Source organism: Ylistrum balloti, unplaced genomic scaffold, assembly GCF_031769215.1.
Source record: "Ylistrum balloti isolate Yb309-2 unplaced genomic scaffold, AGI_CSIRO_Ybal_v1 Utg369664, whole genome shotgun sequence".
In the NCBI taxonomy this organism is placed as follows: Eukaryota; Metazoa; Mollusca; class Bivalvia; order Pectinida; family Pectinidae; genus Ylistrum; species Ylistrum balloti.
Window position 1 is genome coordinate 586996 of NW_026781913.1, and position 25521 is coordinate 612516.

The following is a 25521-nucleotide window of genomic DNA, read 5'->3' on the forward strand; positions in this document are numbered from 1 at the left end:
TGGACCCACAGGAAGCAAAGGGTGCACACGTGCTTCCAAAGCCATTCACATTTAAGAAATGCATCAAGCAAAAAGCAAATTGCATAGCTGTTGGCAAAAAACATTTAGCATAGTGCCCAAGACTTCCTTAATCAGAACATATGTAGTAGCATTACAACACAACCTTTATCATTCACCTCATCAATCTGACCACTGGGAACTGTCGTTGTATGTCACCATGAAAAACGGCACTAAATAATGTTACATTATAAACAAATGCTTTCAAAAAACAATCTGTTGGACGGAAGCATGATTCACAAAATCTAGAAAAAAAGGTCAATTAGAGTTAAAATATTTATTCTTTAAGAAAACAGGACGGATTGATTCTGCAGCTCAGTTAACCAGGTTTTTTTCCTAAAATAAAAAGTGAAAATTGAAAATAAACAATACTTGGATAAACTTCATCAATGATCATATTAAAATATGATGAACACTCTGAAATCTGTACTTTTGCTATCCTAGGGTAACATAGAATGAGTTTCTTATAAAATGAAACCTTGTTTTAGGTAACTTTGATTACAGGTACAATAAAAAATTTAATATTTAAAACATAAAAAAAAAAAAAGAAAAAAAATTTGATTCCTGAAATCTGCATTATAGTAACATCATAGGAAACCCAAACTGATGAGAAATAATTGTGTTAGGTCATGTAAAGGTCATTATGTAAATATGACAATCATATCACACCTGTACATCACAGATCTATTTAATGATAAGTAAACTATCTATGATAAAACATTTAAAAGATTTCATCCCACACAGGCAAATTGATAATCAAATTTTAGGAATACCATGCACAGTAAAGTAGATTTTGATTGGTTTTGATAAAAGTAAAGCACCAATCGGTGAGTTCTGTCAATGATCAATTGAACATCAATATGGTGCATGAGAACATCAATATGGTGACAAATAAACACAGGAAAGAACATAAGTTTCTTTATATTTCTGACAGTAATTGATTGTGATAATTAGAAATATAGTACACATACATAAACCCATTGGAAGTGACAGTAACCTGATGGTCACTGAAAAAGTTCAATGTTAAGAGGAAAAGTTAAATTTTGCATTAGATACTGTATAACTATTTTCAAAAAAGGCTATTCTGATATATTTTACTGTGATTTACTAAATAAAATATCAGTTAAAATCAAAATTGTGACGATAAATAGATTAAGTGAAGTGATTAGGCATACTTGGTGTGAGGATCAAGTGACATATGCCATCTATGATCTTCTAGGTCATCCCCAATGATTCCCACCATGACAACATCATCTTGTTGGCTACCATCAATGGTTCCCACCATGACACCACCATCCTGTTGGCTACCATTAATGGTTCCCTTCATGACAATGCCATCTTGTTGACTATCATCAATGGTTCCCACCCTTACACATCATCTTGCTGGCTACCATTAATGGTTCCCACCCTGACAATGCCATCCTGTTGGCTATCATCAATGGTTCCCACCATGACACCACCATCCTGTTGGCTATCATCAATGGTCCCCACCATGACAACATCATCTTGTTTGCTACCATTAATGGTTCCCACCCTTACACATCATATTGTTGGCTATCATCAATGGTCCCCTCCCTGACACTGTCATCTTGTTGGCTACCATTAATGGTTCCCACCCTTACACATCATCCTGTTGGCTATCATTAATGGTTCCCATCATGACAACATCATCCTGTTGGCTATCATCAATGGTTCCCACCATGACAACATCATCTTGTTGGCTATCATCAATGGTTCCCACCATGACAACATCATCTTGTTGGCTATCATCAATGGTTCCCACCCTGACACTGTCATCTTGTTGGCTACCATTAATGATTCCCACCATGAAAACATCATCCTGTTGGCTATCATCAATGGTTCCCACCCTGACACTGTCATCTTGTTGGCTACCATTAATGATTCCCACCATGAAAACATCATCCTGTTGGCTATCATCAATGGTTCCCACCCTGACACTGTCATCTTGTTGGCTACCATTAATGGTTCCCACCATGACACTGTCATCTTGTTGGCTACCATTAATGGTTCCCACCCTGACAATGCCATCTTGTTGGCTACCATATTGTTCCCACCCTGACACTGTCATCTTGTTGGCTACCATTAATGGTTCCCATCATGACACTGTCATCTTTTTGGCTACCATTAATGTTTCCCATCATGACAACACCATCCTGTTGGCTACCATTAATGTTTCCCATCATGACAACACCATCCTGTTGGCTACCATTAATGTTTCCCATCATGACAACACCATCCTGTTGGCTACCATTAATGTTTCCCATCATGACAACACCATCCTGTTGGCTACCATTAATGTTTCCCATCATGACAACACCATCCTGTTGGCTACCATTAATGTTTCCCACCATGACAACACCATCTTGTTGGCTACCATTAATGTTTCCCATCATGACAACACCATCCTGTTGGCTACCATTAATGTTTCCCATCATGACAACACCATCCTGTTGGCTACCATTAATGTTTCCCATCATGACAACACCATCCTGTTGGCTACCGTTAATGTTTCCCATCATGACAACACCATCCTGTTGGCTACCGTTAATGTTTCCCATCATGACAACACCATCCTGTTGGCTACCGTTAATGGTTCCCATCATGACAACACCATCCTGTTGGCTACCGTTAATGTTTCCCACCATGACAACACCATCCTGTTGGCTACCGTTAATGTTTCCCACCATGACAACACCATCCTGTTGGCTACCGTTAATGTTTCCCATCATGACAACACCATCCTGTTGGCTACCGTTAATGTTTCCCACCATGACAACACCATCCTGTTGGCTACCGTTAATGTTTCCCATCATGACAACACCATCCTGTTGGCTACCATTAATGTTTCCCATCATGACAACACCATCCTGTTGGCTACCATTAATGGTTCCCACCATGACAACACCATCCTGTTGGCTACCATTAATGTTTCCCACCATGACAACACCATCCTGTTGGCTACCATTAATGTTTCCCATCATGACAACACCATCCTGTTGGCTACCATTAATGTTTCCCATCATGACAACACCATCCTGTTGGCTACCATTAATGTTTCCCATCATGACAACACCATCCTGTTGGCTACCATTAATGGTTCCCATCATGACAACACCATCCTGTTGGCTACCATTAATGGTTCCCATCATGACAACACCATCCTGTTGGCTACCATTAATGTTTCCCACCATGACAACACCATCCTGTTGGCTACCATTAATGTTTCCCAACCTAAGCTATCAGATTGGACTACAAAAGATTTATTACATCAAAGGGTTTATTCCTATGAACAGAAAATTGTAAAATTAGACAGTTGTACTGATATTGAAGACCTGTAACACCATGACACCTTATAAACAGACAATAAAATGAAACTTGTTGTAAAGATTGTAGATACTCTCTCACTATCATTAGCTCCATTATGTTGACTGTCATTTTAAGGGTTTTTGGAGACAGAAGTATTAATGACATGAAAACCAGAAAACCAACACTAGATCTAGCCTACTTCATATCATAAGTTCTTCCATCACTTTACACACTAAACACACATATCACATAACTAATGAGCATTGAACACTTGTAAAGCTAAGATCGGATCAGATTAAATGCATTCTTATGATTTCCTTTATACTTAAACAAGCACTATTTACTTTTGGAGTTAAGGTAACAGAATGATTGACAGCTTTTAGACTGATCTTATTCAGTAAGATTTACATATCTTTTCAGTCAACACCGAAATTAACATTTAATTGGAGTTTTATATTGATATTTTCTTTTCTTAAGAATATACTTGTATAGTGATACTGTGGATGAGAGAGATCTTCTTGCAAATGCTAAAATTTTTTGTAGAAGTGAGAATAAAAATCATTTTCTTGTAAGAGTAGAACTAAGAAAAATAGCAAGTTTGGCTTTTGTGTTTATTTCAGTTTTTCTAATCTTTTTATCATCAAATCCACTGCAACAGAAAATATCATTGGATATCTATCATCAAATCTAATGCAACAGAAAATATCATTGGATTTCTAACTACTATCAACAATCTCATCAGCGGTGATAAATTATGATAAGTATCCACTGTCATGGTTAATGTTCCCCTATTTACTATGGTGGTAATGCTTAAACATGATTTGTGTGAGTTCAGGTAGTCACTTATGTCTACATATATCACCAGTGTACTAAATGTGAAAACCTATACAATATAGTGATGTGTTTACACAACTCTTTTTAACAATCTGAAACCCTGATGTTGAACACAGTATAAACATAATACATTCAGTATTTCAATCTATGGCATGAAAACTATAAAGCTAGACATTCAAACATTAATCATTAAAACTTTTATGGGTAAATAAAATATGTCATTAAAATTGTCATAATTAGAAGATATAATTGTCTGTGCATAGATTTCTACCTATGTATATAAATCTTTAAATTTTTATCTTGATATGGCTTGACAATATGGACGGACAACCTTGTATAAATAGGACATCAGCTGTTGTGAACACTCGGAGGCTCCAAAATAACATTGCATTATGACACAAACATATATAAGACAACTTACACATATTGGAAATTGAAACTAAAATAACATAAAACATATATTAAATGATATAAAGCTATACAATATGTTTACATAAACTGTCATATTCCTTGAATTATTTGAATAGACAGCTATAACAGTAAGAGATATTTAAAACAAGTTCAAACATGATGTATGCAGTTTGATGAGATAAAATGCTTTGTGAATGGGTCATTGCAGATTGCACATTCCACTAGCATGTACTTGTAAACAAGTAAACAACAAACACATCAAATATTTGACCACTCGCTCCTTCCTATCTTACACTTCTCGCAGAGAGTTTGGTCTACAAACGTTTCTCTCTATTTGGACATCAAGTCACCCAAATTTCTCTGGGAGGAATAGTAGAGGGAATTTGTATTCAACAACAAAACATTACATTATTGTTTAACAATCATTTACAACCTAGCTGTAAGCCAATCATTATCTGTAAATTAATAATTTACAACTGATACATCAACCATAATTTGTAAATCAGTCATTTACAAGCCAACAAGTTAACAATTACTTGTAGGTCATTTACATCCCACAAAAAATTATTTACAGGAAACAATTAATATTCATATGTTATACCCAATTTACATAACTCTGAAGGGGGAAAGCACTAAATATTGGAAACAAGTAATATTTTTCCCAAAATAACAGCCACATTTCACCGAGTTTCTCTAGAAATCCTACAATGGACCCATTCTGATTTTAAAAAAGAAAACTACATAATGTCTTAGTTCAAGGAATCGATTACCAATCAAAAATCTTGTTACAATACAGAAATATACAAATAGTTTTACTGTGAGAATGAAAAAACAAGTAACTGAATACGATTGTTTCAGCAGTAAACAAATTTATAACAGTCACTTTATTATCTGGAAAGTATTTCCAGGTGTTTATCAGAAGTTATTTTGAATCTTGGCCAGGCTAAAATTTAGGCCACATAGACTCACCCTGTTGTTCAGAAGTCCTGCCTCCTAGTGACATATAAATTGTAATATGTCATCTGTCAACAAGCAGGAGCTATCACAAGTTTCACAATACTGATTGGATATACTCTAGTAATGAGTAATATATGACTTCCAGTACACCGGTACCGGTTTATAATGTTATCTTTGGTCAATGGTCCTACAACCAGCTCTTCTTCTCCTTGAAGACATACAATATAATCATATGTCATGTTTTCTTCCTTCCAGTACACCTGATGATTAATCACTATTATTATGAAATCATACTTGTTTATTTCCTTAACTTTCTGAAATAAATAACAATAAATCACTTGCTCCATCTTCAGTCACATGATCAATCATGTGATGAATCCAGCTTGGCATATGGAATGCTTATACAGTGTAATATAACACCGGGAGTAGTCCCATCTTCTGACCTAGAGAGTATCAATGGCTGTGGATAAGCTCTTCAGTATAAGGATTCTACTCCGCCTACTTTCCAAGTATGAGTGGATGACCCTGTCCTCTGGATTACCCTGAAATTACTCTCAGATTCCTTTCCTGAACCCTTAACAAGAGTGGACTTTGGTTAAGTCCTCATCCAGCGAAGACCATAAACACACAAAATGCTTTTCAAGAATGATCTGTGTCACCAGATGATGCAGGATGTGACCACCTATAAATAAATCACACACATTAGTTATCAACCCTGAAGTACACTATACTGATCCTGTCATGTCTGATTCACTGAACATTTAAACATTAATTAAGCAATTACGTCCAATATAATGCAAAGAAATAAAGTACAATTTAGTCCTTGACTAAACAAGAAGGAAATTCTTAACATAGCACCATACTTTTTTTACATTACATGACCTGTCAACAAGCCTCTTTCAACATTTATATTAAAATGATTAAAGGCATATAGACTAAACCCAAAGTTAAAATGGTTAAAATGAATGTAACCTATGTTGGTGAAGAAATTACAGATCTTACCCGTTGATTCTACTAGCAGGGTCTGCTGGTCGAACCCTAAGTGTTGACTGGAAGGTGGTCATTGTGTCAACAAACTGCTGGCGCTCCTTACCCTGGTCACAAAATTTATTAACAGTTCATTAGATCTACTTAGAACAACAGAAAACAAATGTTTTGTTCTGTAGTTCAAATCAACAACCTAAATAGCATCTTATCAGTACTATTGGGAAATACTTTAAGGAAACATGAAAGGATCTGTTGTCTTTTGCAAGTATTTTGTCAGATAGGTCAACACAGGAGTGAAACTACCCCAGAGAGATCTCAAGAAAAGAAGTACCAATACGAAATATTTTCTTACAACTATTATATAGGTATTGTATAGGGATTATATAGTGACTATGGTCCTGTTAAGGGTACTCCCTAAAAGGATCAACATGCCAAATAATTACTAGTCTAAAATTAGCTTTATTTATTTATCTTTCTTGTCTGGAATTGTGATATAGGTGCTTTAATTTCCTCAACTTTCCTGTCTGAATTTCTGATAATAGTTTTTTCTTCATCTTTCCTCTCTGGAGTTCTGATATCGTTTAGTTTCCTTAACTTTTTTTTTGAGTTCTGATATAGTTTGATTTCCTTACCCTTCCTGTCGTGAGTTCTGATATAGTTTGATTTCCTTACCCTTCCTGTCTGGAGTTCTGATATAGTTTGATTTCCTTGCCCTTCCTGTCTGGAGTTCTGATATAGTTTGATTTCCTTACCCTTCCTGTCTGGAGTTCTGATATAGTTTGATTTCCTTACCCTTCCTGCCTGGAGTTCTGATATAGTTTGATTTCCTTACCCTTCCTGTCTGGAGTTCTGATATAGTTTGATTTCCTTACCCTTCCTGTCTGGAGTTCTGATATAGTTTGATTTCCTTACTCTTCCTGTCTGGAGTTCTGATATAGTTTGATTTCCTTACCTTTCCAGTTTTAAGTTCCGATATAGTTTTAAGGATCTGCTGACGTGACTGTGTATGGGAGATACCAAGCTCATTCAGGTCAGTATCATTCAGGGTAAGGAATGCCTCCATGTCCACCTAAACACAATGATATAGGGTTAAAAACAACACAACCAGTGGTCAATGCCACACCAACAATCAGAGCAATAAGTTGAAATCAATTATTGTACACTAGTGTACAATACTGACAGGTGGTTGTTAAGGATAGGTTTTATCAAAATTGATTTAACTACAGAAGTCTTTCTTCAATCACTTAAAATATCCTACTTTAATCACGTTAATTTCTTGAACATCAATAATCTTAGAGAAAGCTACATGTATAATGAAACAAATTTTATCACTTAGCTTACATTTTTACCATGTTATATGTCCATGTCATGAATGTGATAAACAGAATTTTATAATTGTGTCATTATCACATTGAATTTATTGATCTCATCATACGATTTGACATGACATTCACATTAAGTCTTGTATCAAATTAATTTTCAATTTTTTCAGACATTAACAGCAAAATTTCTCATTTGATTGTTAACAAAATTACCTCTTGTTCTTCAAATATTGGTTGGTATTTCTCCAGTGATAATTTCTTCAAAATACCAGAAAGTTCATCTGCAGAGGAAGAAAATCAAATAATATCACTTCTTGCTGTAATTGTAAGCATGAAGATTGAATAACTAAGAAGGAAAAGTTGTATACTTTCAGATCAACATACACAATGTTAAGTGGAAAAATATTTCAAACTCCGTTTTTAATAATTTGTTAACACTTAGAGTTGGACAAATTTAGTACAGACCAAACAGCAGTGTAGTTTGGAGCTCATTGGTCTGTGTTACATTTGTATTTCATTCCAAATCTAAGTGTTGTGGTGATATTTATCCCCATTCTCAAATTGCTAACATCAAAGTCACTACCTGAACAGTTGCTCTACATGGAGAGATATTACTAATACAAGTGAAAGTGTGCCAATAAACATGACTTACACCTATTCTCCTATAATTGTGAGTCAAATTATGATTTTGTTTTGTAGCGCCCAACCCATCTCACGTAATGACTGCTGATGACATAGGTGAATGACTCTACTGAAGGTCACAGCCACTTTACTTTTGGTATGCAGCACATAAGCCATAATCGTAAGCTGTACCAGCATATGAATATTCTAAACTCTATGTCATCTGGGTTAGAAGTTAAAACCAATATGAACTTTACAATGGAAGGCAGAATAGAATACAGTGAACTGAAGTTTGGCTACAAAGTGAGCTAAACTTCAAGTATAACCTCCAAAGGTAGCACCGGTGAAGGAGTGAGAAATGCTAACATCACAGAAATCTTCATGTTATGTATATTAGTATGAGCATAAAATCTATGTACAACAGAACATAATGGACAACAATGCCATGGCAACTCACCATTGGTGTTACTTTCATTCTCATGTAGAGAGCTGAGTATATGTCCAGGATCCTCTTGGAACTATAAAGAAGAGATGCACACTTGGTACAGTATGAAACATGCCCTGATGACATGTTAAAAATTTTGATCGATTTTTTCACAATGTTACATTATTTGAGCTAGATATACACATAATCTGATGATAAATATTTAGAGGCCACATATACCCATACATATAAAAAGAAAATTCCCCATTCTTTGGGCTGATCAAAATAAAGCAGACTTTTCCTGGTGTTGGTGATGGTGTGAGAATTCACACTGGTATAGCCTACCTTTCCTGGTGTTGGTGAGAGTTCACACTGATATAGCCTACCTTTCCTGGTGTTGGTGAAAGTTCACACTGATATAGCCTACCTTTCCTGGTGTTGGTGAGAGAGTTCACACTGATATAGCCTACCTTTCCTGGTGTTGGTGAGAGTTCGCACTGATATAGCCTACCTTTCCTGGTGTTGGTGAGAGTTCACACTGATATAGCCTACCTTTCCTGGTGTTGGTGAGAGCTGATTTCACACTGATATAGCCTACCTTTCATGGTGTTGTTGCGAGCTGAGTTCACACTAATATAGCCCACCTTTCCTGGTGTTGTTGAGAGCTGAGTTCACACTGATATAGCCTACCTTTCCTGGTGTTGGTGAGAGCTGAGAGAGTTCACACTGATATAGCCTACCTTTCCTGGAGTTGGTGAGAGTTCACACTGATATAGCCTACCTTTCCTGGTGTTGGTGAGAGCTGAGTTCACACTGATATAGCCTACCTTTCCTGGTGTTGGTGAGAGCTGAGAGAGTTCACACTGATATAGCCTACCTTTCCTGGTGTTGGTGAAAGTTCACACTGATATAGCCTACCTTTCCTGGTGTTGGTGAGAGCTGAGAGAGTTCACACTGATATAGCCTACCTTTCCTGGTGTTGGTGAGAGTTCACACTGATATAGCCTACCTTTCCTGGTGTTGGTGAAAGTTCACACTGATATAGCCTACCTTTCCTGGTGTTGGTGAGAGAGTTCACACTGATATAGCCTACCTTTCCTGGTGTTGGTGAGAGTTCGCACTGATATAGCCTACCTTTCCTGGTGTTGGTGAGAGTTCACACTGATAAAGCCTACCTTTCCTGGTGTTGGTGAGAGTTCACACTGATATAGCCTACCTTTCCTGGTGTTGGTGAGAGCTGAGAGAGTTCACACTGATATAGCCTACCTTTCCTGGAGTTGGTGAGAGTTCACACTGATATAGCCTACCTTTCCTGGAGTTGGTGAGAGTTCGCACTGATATAGCCTACCTTTCCTGGTGTTGGTGAGAGTTCACACTGATATATCCTACCTTTCCTGGTGTTGGTGAGAGTTCACACTGATATAGCCTACCTTTCCTGGTGTTGGTGAGAGCTGAGAGAGTTCACACTGATATAGCCTACCTTTCCTGGAGTTGGTGAGAGTTCACACTGATATAGCCTACCTTTCCTGGTGTTGGTGAGAGCTGAGTTCACACTGATATAGCCTACCTTTCCTGGTGTTGGTGAGAGCTGAGTTCACACTGATATAGCCTACCTTTCCTGGTGTTGGTGAGAGTTCACACTGATATAGCCTACCTTTCCTGGTGTTGGTGAGAGCTGATTTCACACTGATATAGCCTACCTTTCCTGGTGTTGTTGCGAGCTGAGTTCACACTGATATAGCCCACCTTTCTTGGTGTTGTTGAGAGCTGAGTTCACACTGATATAGCCTACCTTTCCTGGTGTTGGTGAGAGCTGAGAGAGTTCACACTGATATAGCCTACCTTTCCTGGTGTTGGTGAGAGTTCACACTGATATAGCCTACCTTTCCTGGTGTTGGTGAAAGTTCACACTGATATAGCCTACCTTTCCTGGTGTTGGTGATAGTTCACACTGATATAGCCTACCTTTCCTGGTGTTGGTGAGAGCTGAGAGAGTTCACACTGATATAGCCTACCTTTCCTGGTGTTGGTGAAAGTTCACACTGATATAGCCTACCTTTCCTGGTGTTGGTGAGAGAGTTCACACTGATATAGCCTACCTTTCCTGGTGTTGGTGAAAGTTCACACTGATATAGCCTACCTTTCCTGGTGTTGGTGAGAGAGTTCACACTGATATAGCCTACCTTTCCTGGTGTTGGTGAGAGCTGAGAGAGTTCACACTGATATAGCCTACCTTTCCTGGTGTTGGTGAGAGCTGAGAGAGTTCACACTGATATAGCCTACCTTTCCTGGTGTTGGTGAGAGCTGAGAGAGTTCACACTGATATAGCCTACCTTTCCTGGAGTTGGTGAGAGTTCACACTGATATAGCCTACCTTTCCCGGTGTTGGTGAGAGTTCACACTGATATAGCCTACCTTTCCTGGTGTTGGTGAGAGCTGACTGAGTTCACACTGATATAGCCTACCTTTCCTGGTGTTGGTGAGAGCTGAGAGAGTTCACACTGATATAGCCTACCTTTCCTGGTGTTGGTGAGAGCTGAGAGAGTTCACACTGATATAGCCTACCTTTCCTGGAGTTGGTGAGAGTTCACACTGATATAGCCTACCTTTCCTGGTGTTGGTGAGAGCTGAGAGAGTTCACACTGATATAGCCTACCTTTCCTGGTGTTGGTGAGAGCTGAGAGAGTTCACACTGATATAGCCTACCTTTCCTGGTGTTGGTGAGAGTTCACACTGATATAGCCTACCTTTCCTGGTGTTGGTGAGAGCTGAGAGAGTTCACACTGATATAGCCTACCTTTCCTGGTGTTGGTGAGAGCTGAGAGAGTTCACACTGATATAGCCTACCTTTCCTGGTGTTGGTGAGAGTTCACACTGATATAGCCTACCTTTCCTGGTGTTGGTGAGAGCTGAGAGAGTTCACACTGATATAGCCTACCTTTCCTGGAGTTGGTGATGGTGAAGGTGTGAGAGTTGAGGTGGTGCTCTCCTTGGACGAGGTGCTACGACCATGAGAGTGCGAACGCTGTGGTGTGACAGAGGAACTACCGCTGGTGGAGCTATTTGGTGAGGTTGTGTTGGACGCTGTTCTAAAGGCTGATGGTACAGATGATTTCCTGTAAATACACAATAGATTACAAAACTCCATCAATGGGCAGTTTTATTTTCCAGAAGATATTCAAGCAAACAATGTTTGTTTTTGAGCACTGAATATACTTTGGCTATGTGATGTAATACCTAAATATTCATTTAAATTTTAGTTAACAGAATCTTTTTTCTTCATTATTGTTTACATATGTTGTACACTCTATGTTCAAATGATTTCATACTTCATTGTTGATAGAGAAATATCCACCTCCATCGCAGTGAGTGTTGTCAGACCTAAACATGAAGTCTTACCGTGGCATGAACAGTCGTGATGGTGTCTGTGGTGGCAAGAAAACTAGAGGTCCTTTATTGTTTGTAGGAGAATATATGCCACTGTCATTGTAGTCACCTACAAAACCAAAAACAACAAACTTTTCAGGTAAAAAGTAGAATCTCAACTTATGCTGTCAATGTCGGTTTAATTTTCAAACCATTCATTGATAAAAAACTGCCAAAGCACATGAAAGTAGGGTAGTATCTTAAGAGACATCAGTCATTGTATAATCCTTGCAGCTAATTATATGATTTATATTTATCATATTTCGCCAATGAAATACAGAATTTCATCAATTTCATTAAATCTTGTATCATCATTGCAATGATAATATAAGAAATCTAAAAGCATATCACTGCTTTCTAGTCTCAGCTTGGAATTTTCCCCTTTGATTGCAAATACTTGTGAAATTTCCCCTTTGAGTGCAAATAATTGAAGCTGGCTTTCCATCTTTTTCTTTGCACATATCAGGCCCTGTTCTGATTGAGTGGTCACTTCTTTCAACTTAATATCCTAATAAATGCAACATAAATGAAATTCCAAAATAATATAATAAACTTTATTCATTTTACAACAATTGCGAAGCAAGTTTTTCCAACTTATATAAATCACTCTTTTTGGCTCAGATGGAAGCACGTGCTGGGTCTTAATGTGGGAGGAAGCCGGAGTACCTGGGGAAAACCCACGTGGTCGGGCAGGTGACCCCATACCTTTTCACATCCATTCCAGGAATCGAACCCCGGATGGCTAGGTGAAAGGCGAGTGTATTACCACTGTGCCAACGACCACCCTAAGGGCATATCACTGCTTTCTAGTCTCAGCTTTGAATTTTCCTCTTTGAGTGCAAATAATTGAGAATTTTCCCCTTTGAGTGCAAATAATTGAGAATTTTCCCGTTTGAGTGCAAATAACTGAAGCTGGCTTTCCATCTTTTTCTTTGCACATATCAGGCCCTGTTCTGATTGAGTGGTCACTTCTTTCAACTTAATATCCTAATAAATGCAACATAAATGAAATTCCATCCAGATACTTGTATAGAAATATGTCCTTTTACTGTTTTGCAAGCCTTACCGTTGTTTTGATTGGCTGCCACAAACCTGCCTGAGCTAGAGGGACTGGCAGGACTAGAGCTCAGGTTACTACTGGTTTTGTTAGGCATGAACATCATTGGCGGTTTCATCATAGGACGCACAGGTGAGTGTAGGGTAGAACTGGTGTCAGGGCCTCGGGCACTCAGCTGCTTACTACGCGGGCTGGAGATGTCCAAGTCAAAAGTAGGGGTTGGCAAAAAAGGAGGGATGACAGGCTTTAAAGTCTCACTGGTCAAATTGGAGTTTGGTGGATTTATGTCCTAGAAACAGATTTAAACATAGCTGACAAAACAACACAGCTAACAAACACACTGAATACAAACTTTTTTTTAAGCCTAAGTATAGTATTTTCACTTAAATAACATACATCAAAGTACAACATCATATTCATTTTTACATGGTTTATTGTATGTAAATATTATCAAAATGTTTCTGACCACGAAAATAAAAAAAAAAATCTAACAGCTGTTATACTGACCAGTGTGTACATGGAAGCACTCTTCTTGTTTTCCAGAAGAATCTGATCATAACTTGTGGAGATGTGGGACTGGTCCATGAAATTGTTAGTTTTCCTGGGTGGCTGAAATAGTTAAAGTCATATGTCACAAAGTGTTCAGCAAATCCAAGATCTTTATTATGCAGTAGAGATTATTCATTTTAGTACTAAACTTTCAAGCTTTTTTTCTTTCAGCATGAAGAAACTTTTGCACTTTTGAAATCAATATTGTACAATTTTTAAAGAATCTCCCATGAGTATGTGCTATTTATGTCTATTATGTGATTAGAAGCTTAAATCAGTATTTTTTTATACCTCCAGGACTCGATTGTAGCATTAGTGTATGGTTCAATGGACAATGCAAAGTGTTTAAATCACCTGTCCTCATGTCTAAAGTATCTGAATTGTGATCTTGTTAAATCTGACCAGACAAATTATTTACATCAGAGTTACCAGATAGTATGTATGTCTTATAATTCTGCTAATCTGTTGATCACTCTGTATTATCACTCTGTATTCTTAAACATTCAGCAACAATCACTTTCAACTGACTGCCTCAGCTCAATAAAGAATCACTTGTCCGAATGTCAAGTTATTCAATGCTGTTTTGGACTGATTTCTTAATCAATCCAGCATGGCCTTGTAACACACATATGATAACCAGAGGGGAACACTCACCACAAGTGGACTTTTAGGAATGGTCAAGGTGAGGTCCTGTACAGATGTTGATGAGTGTAGGGCAGTGACGGGAGTGAGACGATTGGTAGAGTTCATAGTACGGCCAAGCTTCGTATTCTTAATTCTACTTGTCAATCTACTCAACCAGGCCTAGAAAAAATATAATTATTGTGCCATCAGACATTGCTGGAAAACAGTAAATAGCCAGGTCTGTGATATCATATCAGTGTTCTTACTAGGATTTTGTGATGGTCAGGTGCTCAGGAAGTACATATATCTGTCACCAATTTGACATTTTTGCATGCTTAAAAAAAACAAAAACAAAAAACACACCATTTGGTTTTATGCACAATTACATATTTTTTTCTATTCTCAACATAGAGTGACATTCACAGGCAGCAAATTAATGGCATGAACACAAGACATTAAAAGTCAGGACAGTACTGAGTAATTTTTCTTGTTGCTCTGAAAAACATTGCCAGTCTTCTCAAAAAATATATGGGAGTGCAAAACTCGCCTATAGCTGACTGTGATGACGATTGTTTGTAAGTTCAACCTGTTTAATACCTAATAGCAGTTAATGGTTGATTTACACTGGATTATTGTTGTCAAATTATACTACAAGAACAGTGGATGGCTAGCCATGTATTTATATGTGAGTTTTTCTTTCATCATGACATACCTTCAGTCCACTTTTGGGTTGTTCATCCACACTGAAATTTGAATAAAAAAGAGAACATTTGATTAATTCTGTGAAATAATATAGATATTGAATGAAAGTAATGCAGGATAAATTTGTTGAAAAACTACAGCCAGTAATGTATTTCCAAAGTAGTAATTTAAAAGAAATACTTTGACTAATAATTCAAAATAATTGTAACTAAGGTACCAAGGGTTAATACACTTCAATGAAAGATCATCATGAAGAGGCAGTCCCTATTTTCATTCATATGAAAAATCCTGCATGCATACATTTTCATTGCATATTTTTACCCAAGATAAAATTGTCTATGAGGGTCAGTAAATAGGACAGTTCAATTACATTTAATAACAAGAGTATCACAAACAATATATAATATCCCTGTCAAACCAAACAGACAATGCAGCATACATATTAACTTAATTATATAAGATAGTGTTTCAGCAGACGTTAGTGTAACACCATTTAATCTCTATTCATCACTTACTGGTTGAACACAAATGGCCTATTAGTTTATATGGACAAACCAGTTTGCAGGCACATTAAATGTAAAATTGCACACAAAAATTTGGACAGATCTGCAAATGCACAATATAAATTACTCAAGTATGCTGCAATCAAGAAGGCTTAGTCAAGGCTATAATGAGAAAGCAAAATTAGACCTGGGCTATTCATTCCAGTAAAACATCTAGTTGACCCCGGGACTCCAAAATCACTTCTACCCATGGTTTTGGTTTTCTGCCTACTATTCCTAAATAAATTATGGAATCCCTTAACAAAACCTGAAGTCTAGAATTGAGATAGATGTTTGTCCTTATTTCATAAGCAAACAACCATGTTCTAACTGATCAAACTAAAAAAGTGATAGAAAAATTTGTATGACCAGAGGATTTACTCAGTCTGCAACAGAAGTCTACTAAGAATCTGTGACTGAGAATACCTTTTATATACTGTTCTGTTTTAACTTAGGAATCTACCCAGTCTGGGTCTGAGAATACCTGTTATATACTGTTCTGTTTTAACTTAGGAATCTACCCAGAGTCTGGGGCTGAGAATACCTGTTATATACTGTTCTGTTTTAACTTAGGGACCTACCCAGAGTCTTTTGCTGAGAATATCTATTATATACTGTTCTGTTTTAACTTAGGAATCTACCCAGAGTCTGGGGCTGAGAATATCTGTTATATACTGTTCTGTTTTAACTTATGAATCTACCCAGAGTCTGGGGCTGAGAATACTGTTATATACTGTTCTGTTTTAGGGATCTACCCAGAGTCTTTTGCTGAGAATATCTGTTATATACTGTTCTGTTTTAACTTAGGAATCTACCCAGAGTCTGGGGCTGAGAATATCTGTTATATACTGTTCTGTTTTAACTTAGGGACCTACCCAGAGTCTGGGGCTGAGAATACCTGTTATATACTGTTCTGTTTTAACTTAGGGACCTACCCAGAGTCTGGGGCTGAGAATACCTGTTATATACTGTTCTGTTTTAACTTAGGGACCTACCCAGAGTCTGGGGTTGAGAATATCTATTATATACTGTTCTGTTTTAACTTAGGGACCTACCCAGAGTCTGCAGCAGTAAATGTCTTTGAAAGGCCATTCTGCTTAGCAGATGACTTTTTCCCTTTGTCCTCCTTGTTGACTGACATTGCTTTTGAGGCCAGCAGTCGTAGCAGCTCAGTATCCACATCCTCTGTTGAATTTAAATGACAAGGACTGATCAAGATATTTTTCAACTAACAATCAACACATTACACAATAGTGAATAAATGCAATACTGTATATCTGTTATCTTTGTGTTTTTGTGACGTACCTAATAATTGGTTTACTGTAAACTAAACACCTATAAGATAATATACATGTACAATTATTGTGATCACTTTGTAGAAAAGTGTAGTTTACTGAGTTAACTATAAGTTACAACATGTATTCCGGAGACTCTATTGAGCCAGAATGAAGAGAACTTCAGAGGACTGAGCCCTCGGCCATTTCATTACCAAGAGTACTCATGATTAAACCTTTAATGAGACTTTAGTCTCAGCTCTTTAAGATAATCCAAGATTATCATATATACTTTAATTCATTGTCTTAATATGGCAATCTGGAGCACTTACAAGTGTTAAAATAATGACCTCATATTATAGGTATATATTCCAGGAGAAACTTGTTTTCTAGATAGACTTAGAAAGCTCATAATTTCTATTATCTCATACTTTATATCATTTAGGTCTTAGATTACTACCTACCTATGATAAGTGCCATGTCAAAAGCTGTACATCCATTCTTGGCCTGTATGGTTACATCAGCTCCTTGTTCAATCAGAAACACTGCCACTGATTTTTTCCTAGATCAAAATTAACAGGAAATGTAAATGTGATTCATATGCTACCTCACCTACATCATATTTCTTGGTCCATCATTCCTTCATAGTATGCATTTCTTCATACATCAAAATGTACATTTGACAGAAACTTAAAAAGTTAAATACATTCATCACATTACCACTTAAACGATCCTAAAAGCAGATAAATAAATAGTATTCTGACTTCATCGTTAGACCAATTCTACATACAATAATATAAAACATATAATCAGACAGCAGTATGATGACTTAGACAAGTATCTGAAGTTAAATTCAATCATTTCCATGTCATATTCATCACAGTGTTTATATCACAGGGATGGAAAAAATTTCTCACTTTAACATACCCATGATATGTGGCCTGCATTAGTGCTGTCCATCCACTTATACTGTCTTGTTTGTTTATATCACACTCGCGGGCAACCAGAAGGCGGGCCACATCCAACTGACCCGTCATGGCAGCAAACATGAGAGGTGTGGCCCCATCCTGGGGGGAGCTGGCATCAATTTGGCTAATGTCCTTGTCTAGTATTGCCTGGATCCGAAGGATGTCACCATGCTTGGCTGCTTCGATAATGTCAGGTTTCACCTCTTCTGGTTCTGCATGGGGAGAAAACTAACACTATTAACATCATCAGAATTCATTTATAATATATAAAGAAGAGAAAACAATCATGAAAACACATGTACAAAGTCATACATATCATTAATACAAAGAAATAGTGGTGGTATCCCAGAGCTATGTTAATTTTGAATTTAACCTGCAGTTTTCAATACTGTGATGTTGTTCTGAACATATGTTGTATGCCATAAACTTAGATGTCAAATTTCTCAGCATCAATTATCTCTCTAAGATGTCAGCAATTAATTGTGATATACATGTACAAAGACAGTTATAAGTATGAAAGAATTTTCTGTCTTTTTTTTAAAATCTCCTTTTGAACTTTTCTTAGGATAAAAATTGCATTCTTCTTCTTAGAAAATAAGTTATTGACCTATTTTTGGCTTGTTAATTGTCTTTCTGTCAAGATAGCTGGCGACCTCCCTCCTACCCCTGCGTGTTGCAATCTCTAATGCAGTCTTGTTATCAACATTTACAACATTTGGGTCACATCCTCGCTCAACCAGGATCTGGGCAGTCTTCATATGGCCATTGAGAGCAGCCAACATCAGTGCAGACTGACCAGTGGATGGTGTCCGATAGTTCACATCACTGCCACGGTCAAGAATGAACCGAAGTACTGCATCATGTCCATGCTGAGCTGCAGCTAAGAGAGGAGTAAACTCACACTCCCCACTTGCACTGTTCCCCGAAGCATTCAGGTCACTTCCAAAATCAACTAATAGACGCACCACCTGCAGGTGACCCCCACGGGCAGCAAGGGTCAATGATGATGCCCCAAGGCGGTTTTTGGCATTTGTGTCGGCCTGGCGTTGCTGTAGAAGGGTTGCTACCACATTGGCATGACCATGACGCGATGACTGCATGAGAGGGGTCCAACCATACACATTGCGTCTGTCCAAGGCTGCTCCTCGCATAAGCAGGAGGCGGACAATGTGATCATGTCCATTGGCAGCTGCAACCTAATATAATGAATACAACAATTTAATGATATAGCATGGAACTTTTCATTATGTCATAAATCACTTTATTCAGTCTTCATCAGTTGCTATGTATGGTTGGAAGCATAAATAGACAAAATTTCAAACAAGCTTATTCTTTCAGTTTAAGTTTACCACAAGAGGAGTCGTGTCCTTGTCTTGTGCTGCATTATGTATGCACTAAGCTTTCAATTAACTTGTTTTCTATGGCTGTTTTTGAACTTTGACACTGTACCAGGTATTGGTGTTTGTGAGATTAAGTGGGTACAGTAAACCTTTGATCAATTTTACAAAATTAAATGAATATTGTTGGACTGTTCAAATTATTATGCTTGTGACAATAAATTCAAATTTGGACTATCAGCATAAACATAGCCCATAATCATACAAAATGTAGTTAAATATCCTAGCATGACAGGAAAATACTGGTCAGTAGGTCTAATGGCATATCCTGATAAAAAAATATGTCAGTTATAATATGAATATCTTTTGAAACACTGACAGTACATGTTATGGTACAAGTTAACAAATCACAGGTTTTATTTTGTTCTTCATCATGTTGTATATCGCGGCAAAGAAACCATGTTAAATGTAGCCCAAGAAGTATACGTCTACTTATGTATAGGAGGAAGTTAGTGTTAACATATCAGTATAGTCTTGACATGATTATCTTATCAAAATGTGAAGTGAAGTACTGGGTACTTTTGCTCTTTGAAAATACACATGCTGACATCCCTCTGTCTGTTTGTAATATAGATTTAGGGCCTCGAATCGTGTCAGCTGGTTCAAGTATGATGTGATGGCAAGATGTGAAAGAAATCATACTGAATCAATGCATATTAAAGGTTCAAACTATCACTAAACAGAAAATTATTGTTTTTATTGAAAAATAATGTTCAAATTGAGCCATCTTTTAGTACTGACCGGAGGTTTACCATATGTTCTTATCACTAAATGTGACATTGTGAAGATTTGTGATAATTACATATAATGGCTTATGGTTTTCTCATCACTACGCACTCATATATAATATGATAGGAGAATAGTTTTTATCACCACACACTTTGATATCAATATGGGAGAGTGAATCCATCACAAGTCTTTATGTTGATATGGGTGGTATTAATGTACCACAGTTACAGATTATATGTCCTTGGTATGGGATAATTAATGTCTGAATTACAGTTCACACAGAGTTTTTTTTTACAAATATTTGGATTACCTGATGGTTGAAAGAGTGGTTTATCATCACCATATACTAATTAGTGATCATGATCCATAACAGAGAGAAGATAGGACAAGCCTGTTAATTTACATTTGAATGGGAAAAACATTGCATAATGCATCCCAAATCCCTTTCAACAATGACATTAACTATTTCAAACACATGGTGGTTGACCATTCTCATTACTAGATAGGAGGATGGATTGTTTTTCATGACTTAACATTTACTGGTGATTTCTCATGCTCACGTATCTATAATGGTAATTATAAGAACTTCAGGCCTAGCTATTTGGCCTTTTCATTACTGGAAAATAGATTCTTGCAACTGATATTGATGAATTGATTACTTTTGATCCTTTACTGATATTAGGGTAAGATGTACATTTTACCGTTGTAGCTGGATAATTTCTGGTGTGTGCTGTATCGCGATCGGTTACTAATATTTTCAATTAAATGTCAACACGACAAGTAAACAATGACAGTGCTAGGTTATTAAGTAATATAACGGCCTCGCATTCAGTCTCTCCCTTGTTATAACAGCCATCCTTTTTTGCTACACCATGTATATGAATTCGATACCTATTGTTAGATTCATACCTGAAGAGGGGTCGTTTCGTCAGCATCCGTGCTGTCTACATCCAACCCTTCATCAAGTAACGCCTGAACGGATGGGATATCGCCATGCTCACATGCACTCAGCAACAAGCGAACACGGTCCATGCTCGCTCTAGCCTCGTAAATTAAAAAGGAGATATTCCATTGTTAATGACATAACTTCCTGGCGACTTCACAGTCGCTCTAACTTCCGATTACTACCCCATCGTCGCACTTTTTCCTCTCATAATGACATTTCGTGGTCTCCATGTTCGCCATATTAGTTCCGTTCATGACGTCATATATATCCCATGATACCCATGTAAACAAAGCCACGTGTTGTTATAAATATGTCACTTACATAGATATGGTCTATGATATGTATCTTATATCTATATGTTATAGTATTGCGTTGTAGTATATTCACATTTACGTTCCTTGTGTACTTGTATCATATGATCACGGATATAGAGAAAACCGGTGATGAATAATGTAAACTGTATTTAGTTTTACAACAAACAATACATTTCCGCTCACACTGTCAACTCTTGTTGGCCCGGACATACGCGCGCGAGGGGTCCTATTGCGGCAGGAAACTGGTACTCTGTGGCAAGCGGTTTAATTTTAATCATATTTCCTCTTATAATAATAAGGTTTTTTTGCCCCTGAAATGGAATTCTTTTTCATGAAGTCTTTTAGACTACCTGACCTCTAGTAGATAAACTAATGCTTCGATATGCCGTTTGTCGTTCTGGCATCTGACGTTCACTTTATGGGCATATTTGGATAAACGCAATTTTATGGACACCCTTGGCAATGGGCACACTTCAAAGTTCAGACGGATAAAGTAACATATAAATAACCAAAACGTCTAGGGTGGGATAGTGGTCCATAAAATGCTGACATGGAGCAAGAAGGAATATCAAGTTAAATCAAATGAGAATTGCACCGTAAGGATCATTCTCAGATATCAGTATCAGATACAAGACGACCAATAGGCCACTTCCTTGACATCTTCGTAAGCCAAATTACTTCAACACGATGCAATTCGTAGGTGATCTAACCTCTGGAAGTTCATGTATGCTTTCTTAGAGTTTACTATCTATGTTTTCTCAGAGTGTACTTGATTGATTGTTCTTAAAATACACATATGCAGTAACCCTTGACAGGTGTGCATATTCATATTTGTGATGAATTGAACAATGATCAGACATGGGTCCAGGAAGGACATTTATATTTTACGCTTTCTGACCCCAATTCTCATTTTTTCCCCTTGATTCTGTTTGTTTTGTATTTCTATATGCATATTTTTAAATAGGATTCTTAATAGGATTAATAATGGACGCCTGCCTCTGCGGGATCACCACCTTATCGTGGTGGGGCAGTTTGTGCGCACCTTTGACTAAGAGATTTGCCGGCGGGAGTACATAATGCTCCTGGTAGGGCCACCCATCTCGGACAGTTCGAGGGGTACGGGCCAGACGAAGCGTGATCCCCTGGTCCTCCAGGTTGGGGGTTGGGCAGAAGGCTAATAACCATTTCCTTTAAAAAATAAACTTATTACAGAAACCGAAAGCAGAACAAATCCATCAAATTCAGGGAATGCTACGGCCTTGCCTCCGATCAGAGGAGACTCCATGACGCAAGAGGGCGAAAGCCAAGAGGAAATCCTCGAGCAGACCAGGCCATTAGTACACCCCAAATCTACAACGAAGATCGGCAACTGGAACGTACGTACACTTTACCAAAATGGCAATGTAGCACAGGTTGCAAGAGAAATGACAAGAAGAGATACAGATATCATGGGTATTAGTGAAACTCATTGCACCGGACAAAGGAAAATCCAGATAGCAGAAGGAGAGACAATCATCTACTCCGGAAGGGACGATAACATCCACAGAGAAGGTGTTGCCATACTTATGTCAAAGAAAGCATCAAGTGCGCTGATAGATTGGACACCAGTAAACGAAAGGATCATCCTAGCAAGGTTTTTCTCAAAGCACATCAAGCTGACGGTTGTGCATATATACGCACCTACAGAAGATGCAGAAGATCAAGTGAAAGATGAGTTTTATGCAAGACTACAGGAGGTACTGGAAAGAAGAAACCGGCATGACATGTTGATCATCACTGGTGATATGAATGCCAAAGTGGGAAGCGACAAAGAGCTCTACAAAAGAATAATGGGGAGACATGGGCTCGGGGTGAGGAACGACAATGGTGAAAGGCTGTGTGAAATGTGCGACCTCAAAGAATTAGTTATTACAGGAACCTTATCCCCACAAAGTAACTTAGATCTCACCAAATGGAACCACCAGGAATCAGATAGACCATGTGTTAGTCAACAGGAGTTTTAGGAATTCAGTTAAGTATACTAGAGTATTCATATCGGCAGACATCGGGAGCGACCATCTGCTTGTGTGCACAACCGTCAAACTGAGGTTAAGGAAGCAGTATAAAGAGAAAAGGTGTGAGAGGGTAAAGTACGACATAGAGAAGTTGAAGGATGCGGATACAGTGAGAAGGTTTAACATTGCAGTAAGAAATAGGTTTCAGGTATTGGACGACGAGGAGTTTGATAGAGAAGAGGACGAAGTAGAGAGAAAGTGCAGAGTAATCCAGAAGACATACACAGAGACAGCAGAAGAGATATTGGGTAGACCTAGGAAGAAGAAGAAATCATGGATCAGTGGAGCCTCATGGAAGCTAGCAGATGAAAGAGGAGAAATAAACAAGAAAAAATTGTGTACACACTCAGAGAGGGTTAAAGGACAGTTAAAAGTGCAGTACAAGGTTAAAGACAGAGAAGTCAAAAGAAGTCTGAAAGCAGACAAGAAGAAATGGATAGACAACATCGCGAGTGACTCTGAAGAGGCAGAAAGGAGTCCGCACATGGAAACTTTGTATAGTCTTACAAAGACACTCTGCAATGAAAGACCTAGGAGTAGTACAGCGTTATTGGACAAGAACGGCAACCTCATTAGTAGCAAAGCAGAGGTGTTATCAAGATGGACAGAACACTTCCAGGAAATCCTGAACAGAGAAGAACCACAGGATCCCATTACAGAAAATGATGAAGTAGAATTAGATGATATATATGAAGAAATTTCAGTCGACATGCCATCAACAGAAGAAGTGCAGAGGGCTATCAAGAAGTTGAGGAATGGAAAGTCACCAGGAATAGATTCAATCACGGCAGAGCTGATAAAGGCAAATACAAACTTTCCAATTACAAACATCCATGAACTAATGGAAGCAATATGGAGAGAAGAACAAATTCCAGAAAGCTGGAAGAAAGGGCTCATCATCAAGTTACCAAAAAGGGAAACCTAAAGGAATGCAAGAGCTCAAGAGGAATCACTTTGCTGTCAGTAGTAGGAAAATTGCTCGGAAGGATCATCATCGATCGCATAAGAGAAGGAATCGATAGCATGCTAAGGAAAGAACAAGTAGGATATAGAAACGGACGGAGCACGACGGAGCAGGTCTTTATACTTAGGAACATCATAGAGCAAGTGAACGAGTGGCAGGATACATTGTATTTGAAGATTTTGAAAAAGACTCCATCCACCGTGAAAGCCATTGGACCATCATGAGGAAATATGGGGTACCAGACAAGATCGTAAGAATAGTACGGTTATTTTATGAAGATTTCCAGTGTGCAGTAGAAGACCAAGGAGAGACAGGAGAATGGTTTAACATCAAGACAGGAGTAAAACAAGGGTGCAATATGTCCGGTTTATCTTCTTGGTAATTATGGACTGGGTGATGAGAAAAGCAGTTGGAAACGGTGAGAACGGCATTAGATGGATCTTGACAAAAAAAATGGAGGATTTAGATTTCGCAGATGATATCTCCTTATTCTCCTCAACTAGACAACAGATACAAGACAAAACCACAAGACTTGATGAAGAAGCAAGCAGAGTCGGACTTAAGATCAACAAAGAAAAAACTAAAGTGACGAGAATCAATGCATGGAACGAGAGTACCATCAAACTAAGAGGTATGGACATTGAGGATGTAGAACAGTTCACATACCTAGGAGCAACAGTGTGCAAAGAAGGTGGTGGAATGAAAGGCATTAAGAACAGACTTTCAAAAGCCAGGGGAGCATTTATCCGGCTCAAGCATGTATGGAACTCAAGCAACATCCCAAGGAAAACACAATTGAAACTGTACAAGGCATTAGTAATACCTGTCCTATTATATGGATGTGAAACGTAGAAAATGAATAAGGGTGATGATCGGATGGTAGATGTTTTCCACAACAAGTGCCTCAGGAGAATTCTCAAAATACAATGGCAAGAACACATAAAGACGGAAGAAATATTGGAAAGAGCGAGCATGAGACCAATTAGCTAGGAGATAAAATGCCGCAGATGGAAAATGATTGGACACATATTGAGA

The 25521-nt window shown here is 37.9% G+C and overlaps 3 protein-coding genes across 3 annotated transcripts; 1 reads left to right on the forward strand and 2 right to left on the reverse strand.

Moving 5' to 3' along the window:
* Positions 1 to 2114: 2114 nt before the first annotated feature.
* LOC132559987 (uncharacterized) lies at positions 2115 to 3269 on the reverse strand. Its single transcript, XM_060224638.1, has one exon. It carries the CDS (start codon positions 3267 to 3269, stop codon positions 2115 to 2117), a length of 1155 nt encoding a protein of 384 aa, XP_060080621.1.
* Positions 3270 to 6225: 2956 nt separating this feature from the next.
* Positions 6226 to 21288, reverse strand: LOC132559995 (ankyrin repeat and SAM domain-containing protein 6-like). Its single transcript, XM_060224651.1, has 17 exons — positions 21118 to 21288; positions 18690 to 19278; positions 18042 to 18294; positions 17579 to 17676; positions 16896 to 17025; positions 15309 to 15339; positions 14627 to 14776; positions 13931 to 14032; positions 13416 to 13712; positions 12764 to 12777; positions 12340 to 12420; positions 11879 to 12056; positions 8974 to 9034; positions 8109 to 8176; positions 7526 to 7642; positions 6589 to 6680; positions 6226 to 6268 (listed from the first exon to the last, which is right to left on the reverse strand). Exons 1-17 carry the CDS (start codon positions 21238 to 21240, stop codon positions 6226 to 6228), a joined length of 2427 nt encoding a protein of 808 aa, XP_060080634.1. The 5' UTR covers positions 21241 to 21288.
* Positions 21289 to 22751: 1463 nt separating this feature from the next.
* LOC132560005 (uncharacterized) lies at positions 22752 to 24447 on the forward strand. The gene is made up of 2 exons (XM_060224663.1): positions 22752 to 23400; positions 23510 to 24447. The coding sequence occupies exons 1-2, from the start codon at positions 22752 to 22754 to the stop codon at positions 24445 to 24447; spliced, it is 1587 nt and encodes a 528-aa protein (XP_060080646.1).
* Positions 24448 to 25521: the final 1074 nt, after the last annotated feature.

What these genes read in the sequence shown, in the direction of transcription:
- LOC132559987 (XM_060224638.1), bottom strand. Translation starts at nt 3,269, where the DNA reads ATGGTGGGAAACATTAATGGTAGCCAACAGGATGGTGTTGTCATGATG.
- LOC132559995 (XM_060224651.1), bottom strand. Translation starts at nt 21,240, where the DNA reads ATGGACCGTGTTCGCTTGTTGCTGAGTGCATGTGAGCATGGCGATATC. An exon ending in GAATGAAAGTAACACCAATG is followed by an intron (nt 8,177 to 8,973) that starts GTGAGTTGCCAT and finishes CTTCCTCTGCAG; the next exon opens with ATGAACTTTCTGGTATTTTG. An exon ending in CAATATTTGAAGAACAAGAG is followed by an intron (nt 7,643 to 8,108) that starts GTAATTTTGTTA and finishes CATTGTGTTTAG; the next exon opens with GTGGACATGGAGGCATTCCT.
- LOC132560005 (XM_060224663.1), top strand. Translation starts at nt 22,752, where the DNA reads ATGACGCAAGAGGGCGAAAGCCAAGAGGAAATCCTCGAGCAGACCAGG. An exon ending in AGGAACCTTATCCCCACAAA is followed by an intron (nt 23,401 to 23,509) that starts GTAACTTAGATC and finishes TCATATCGGCAG; the next exon opens with ACATCGGGAGCGACCATCTG.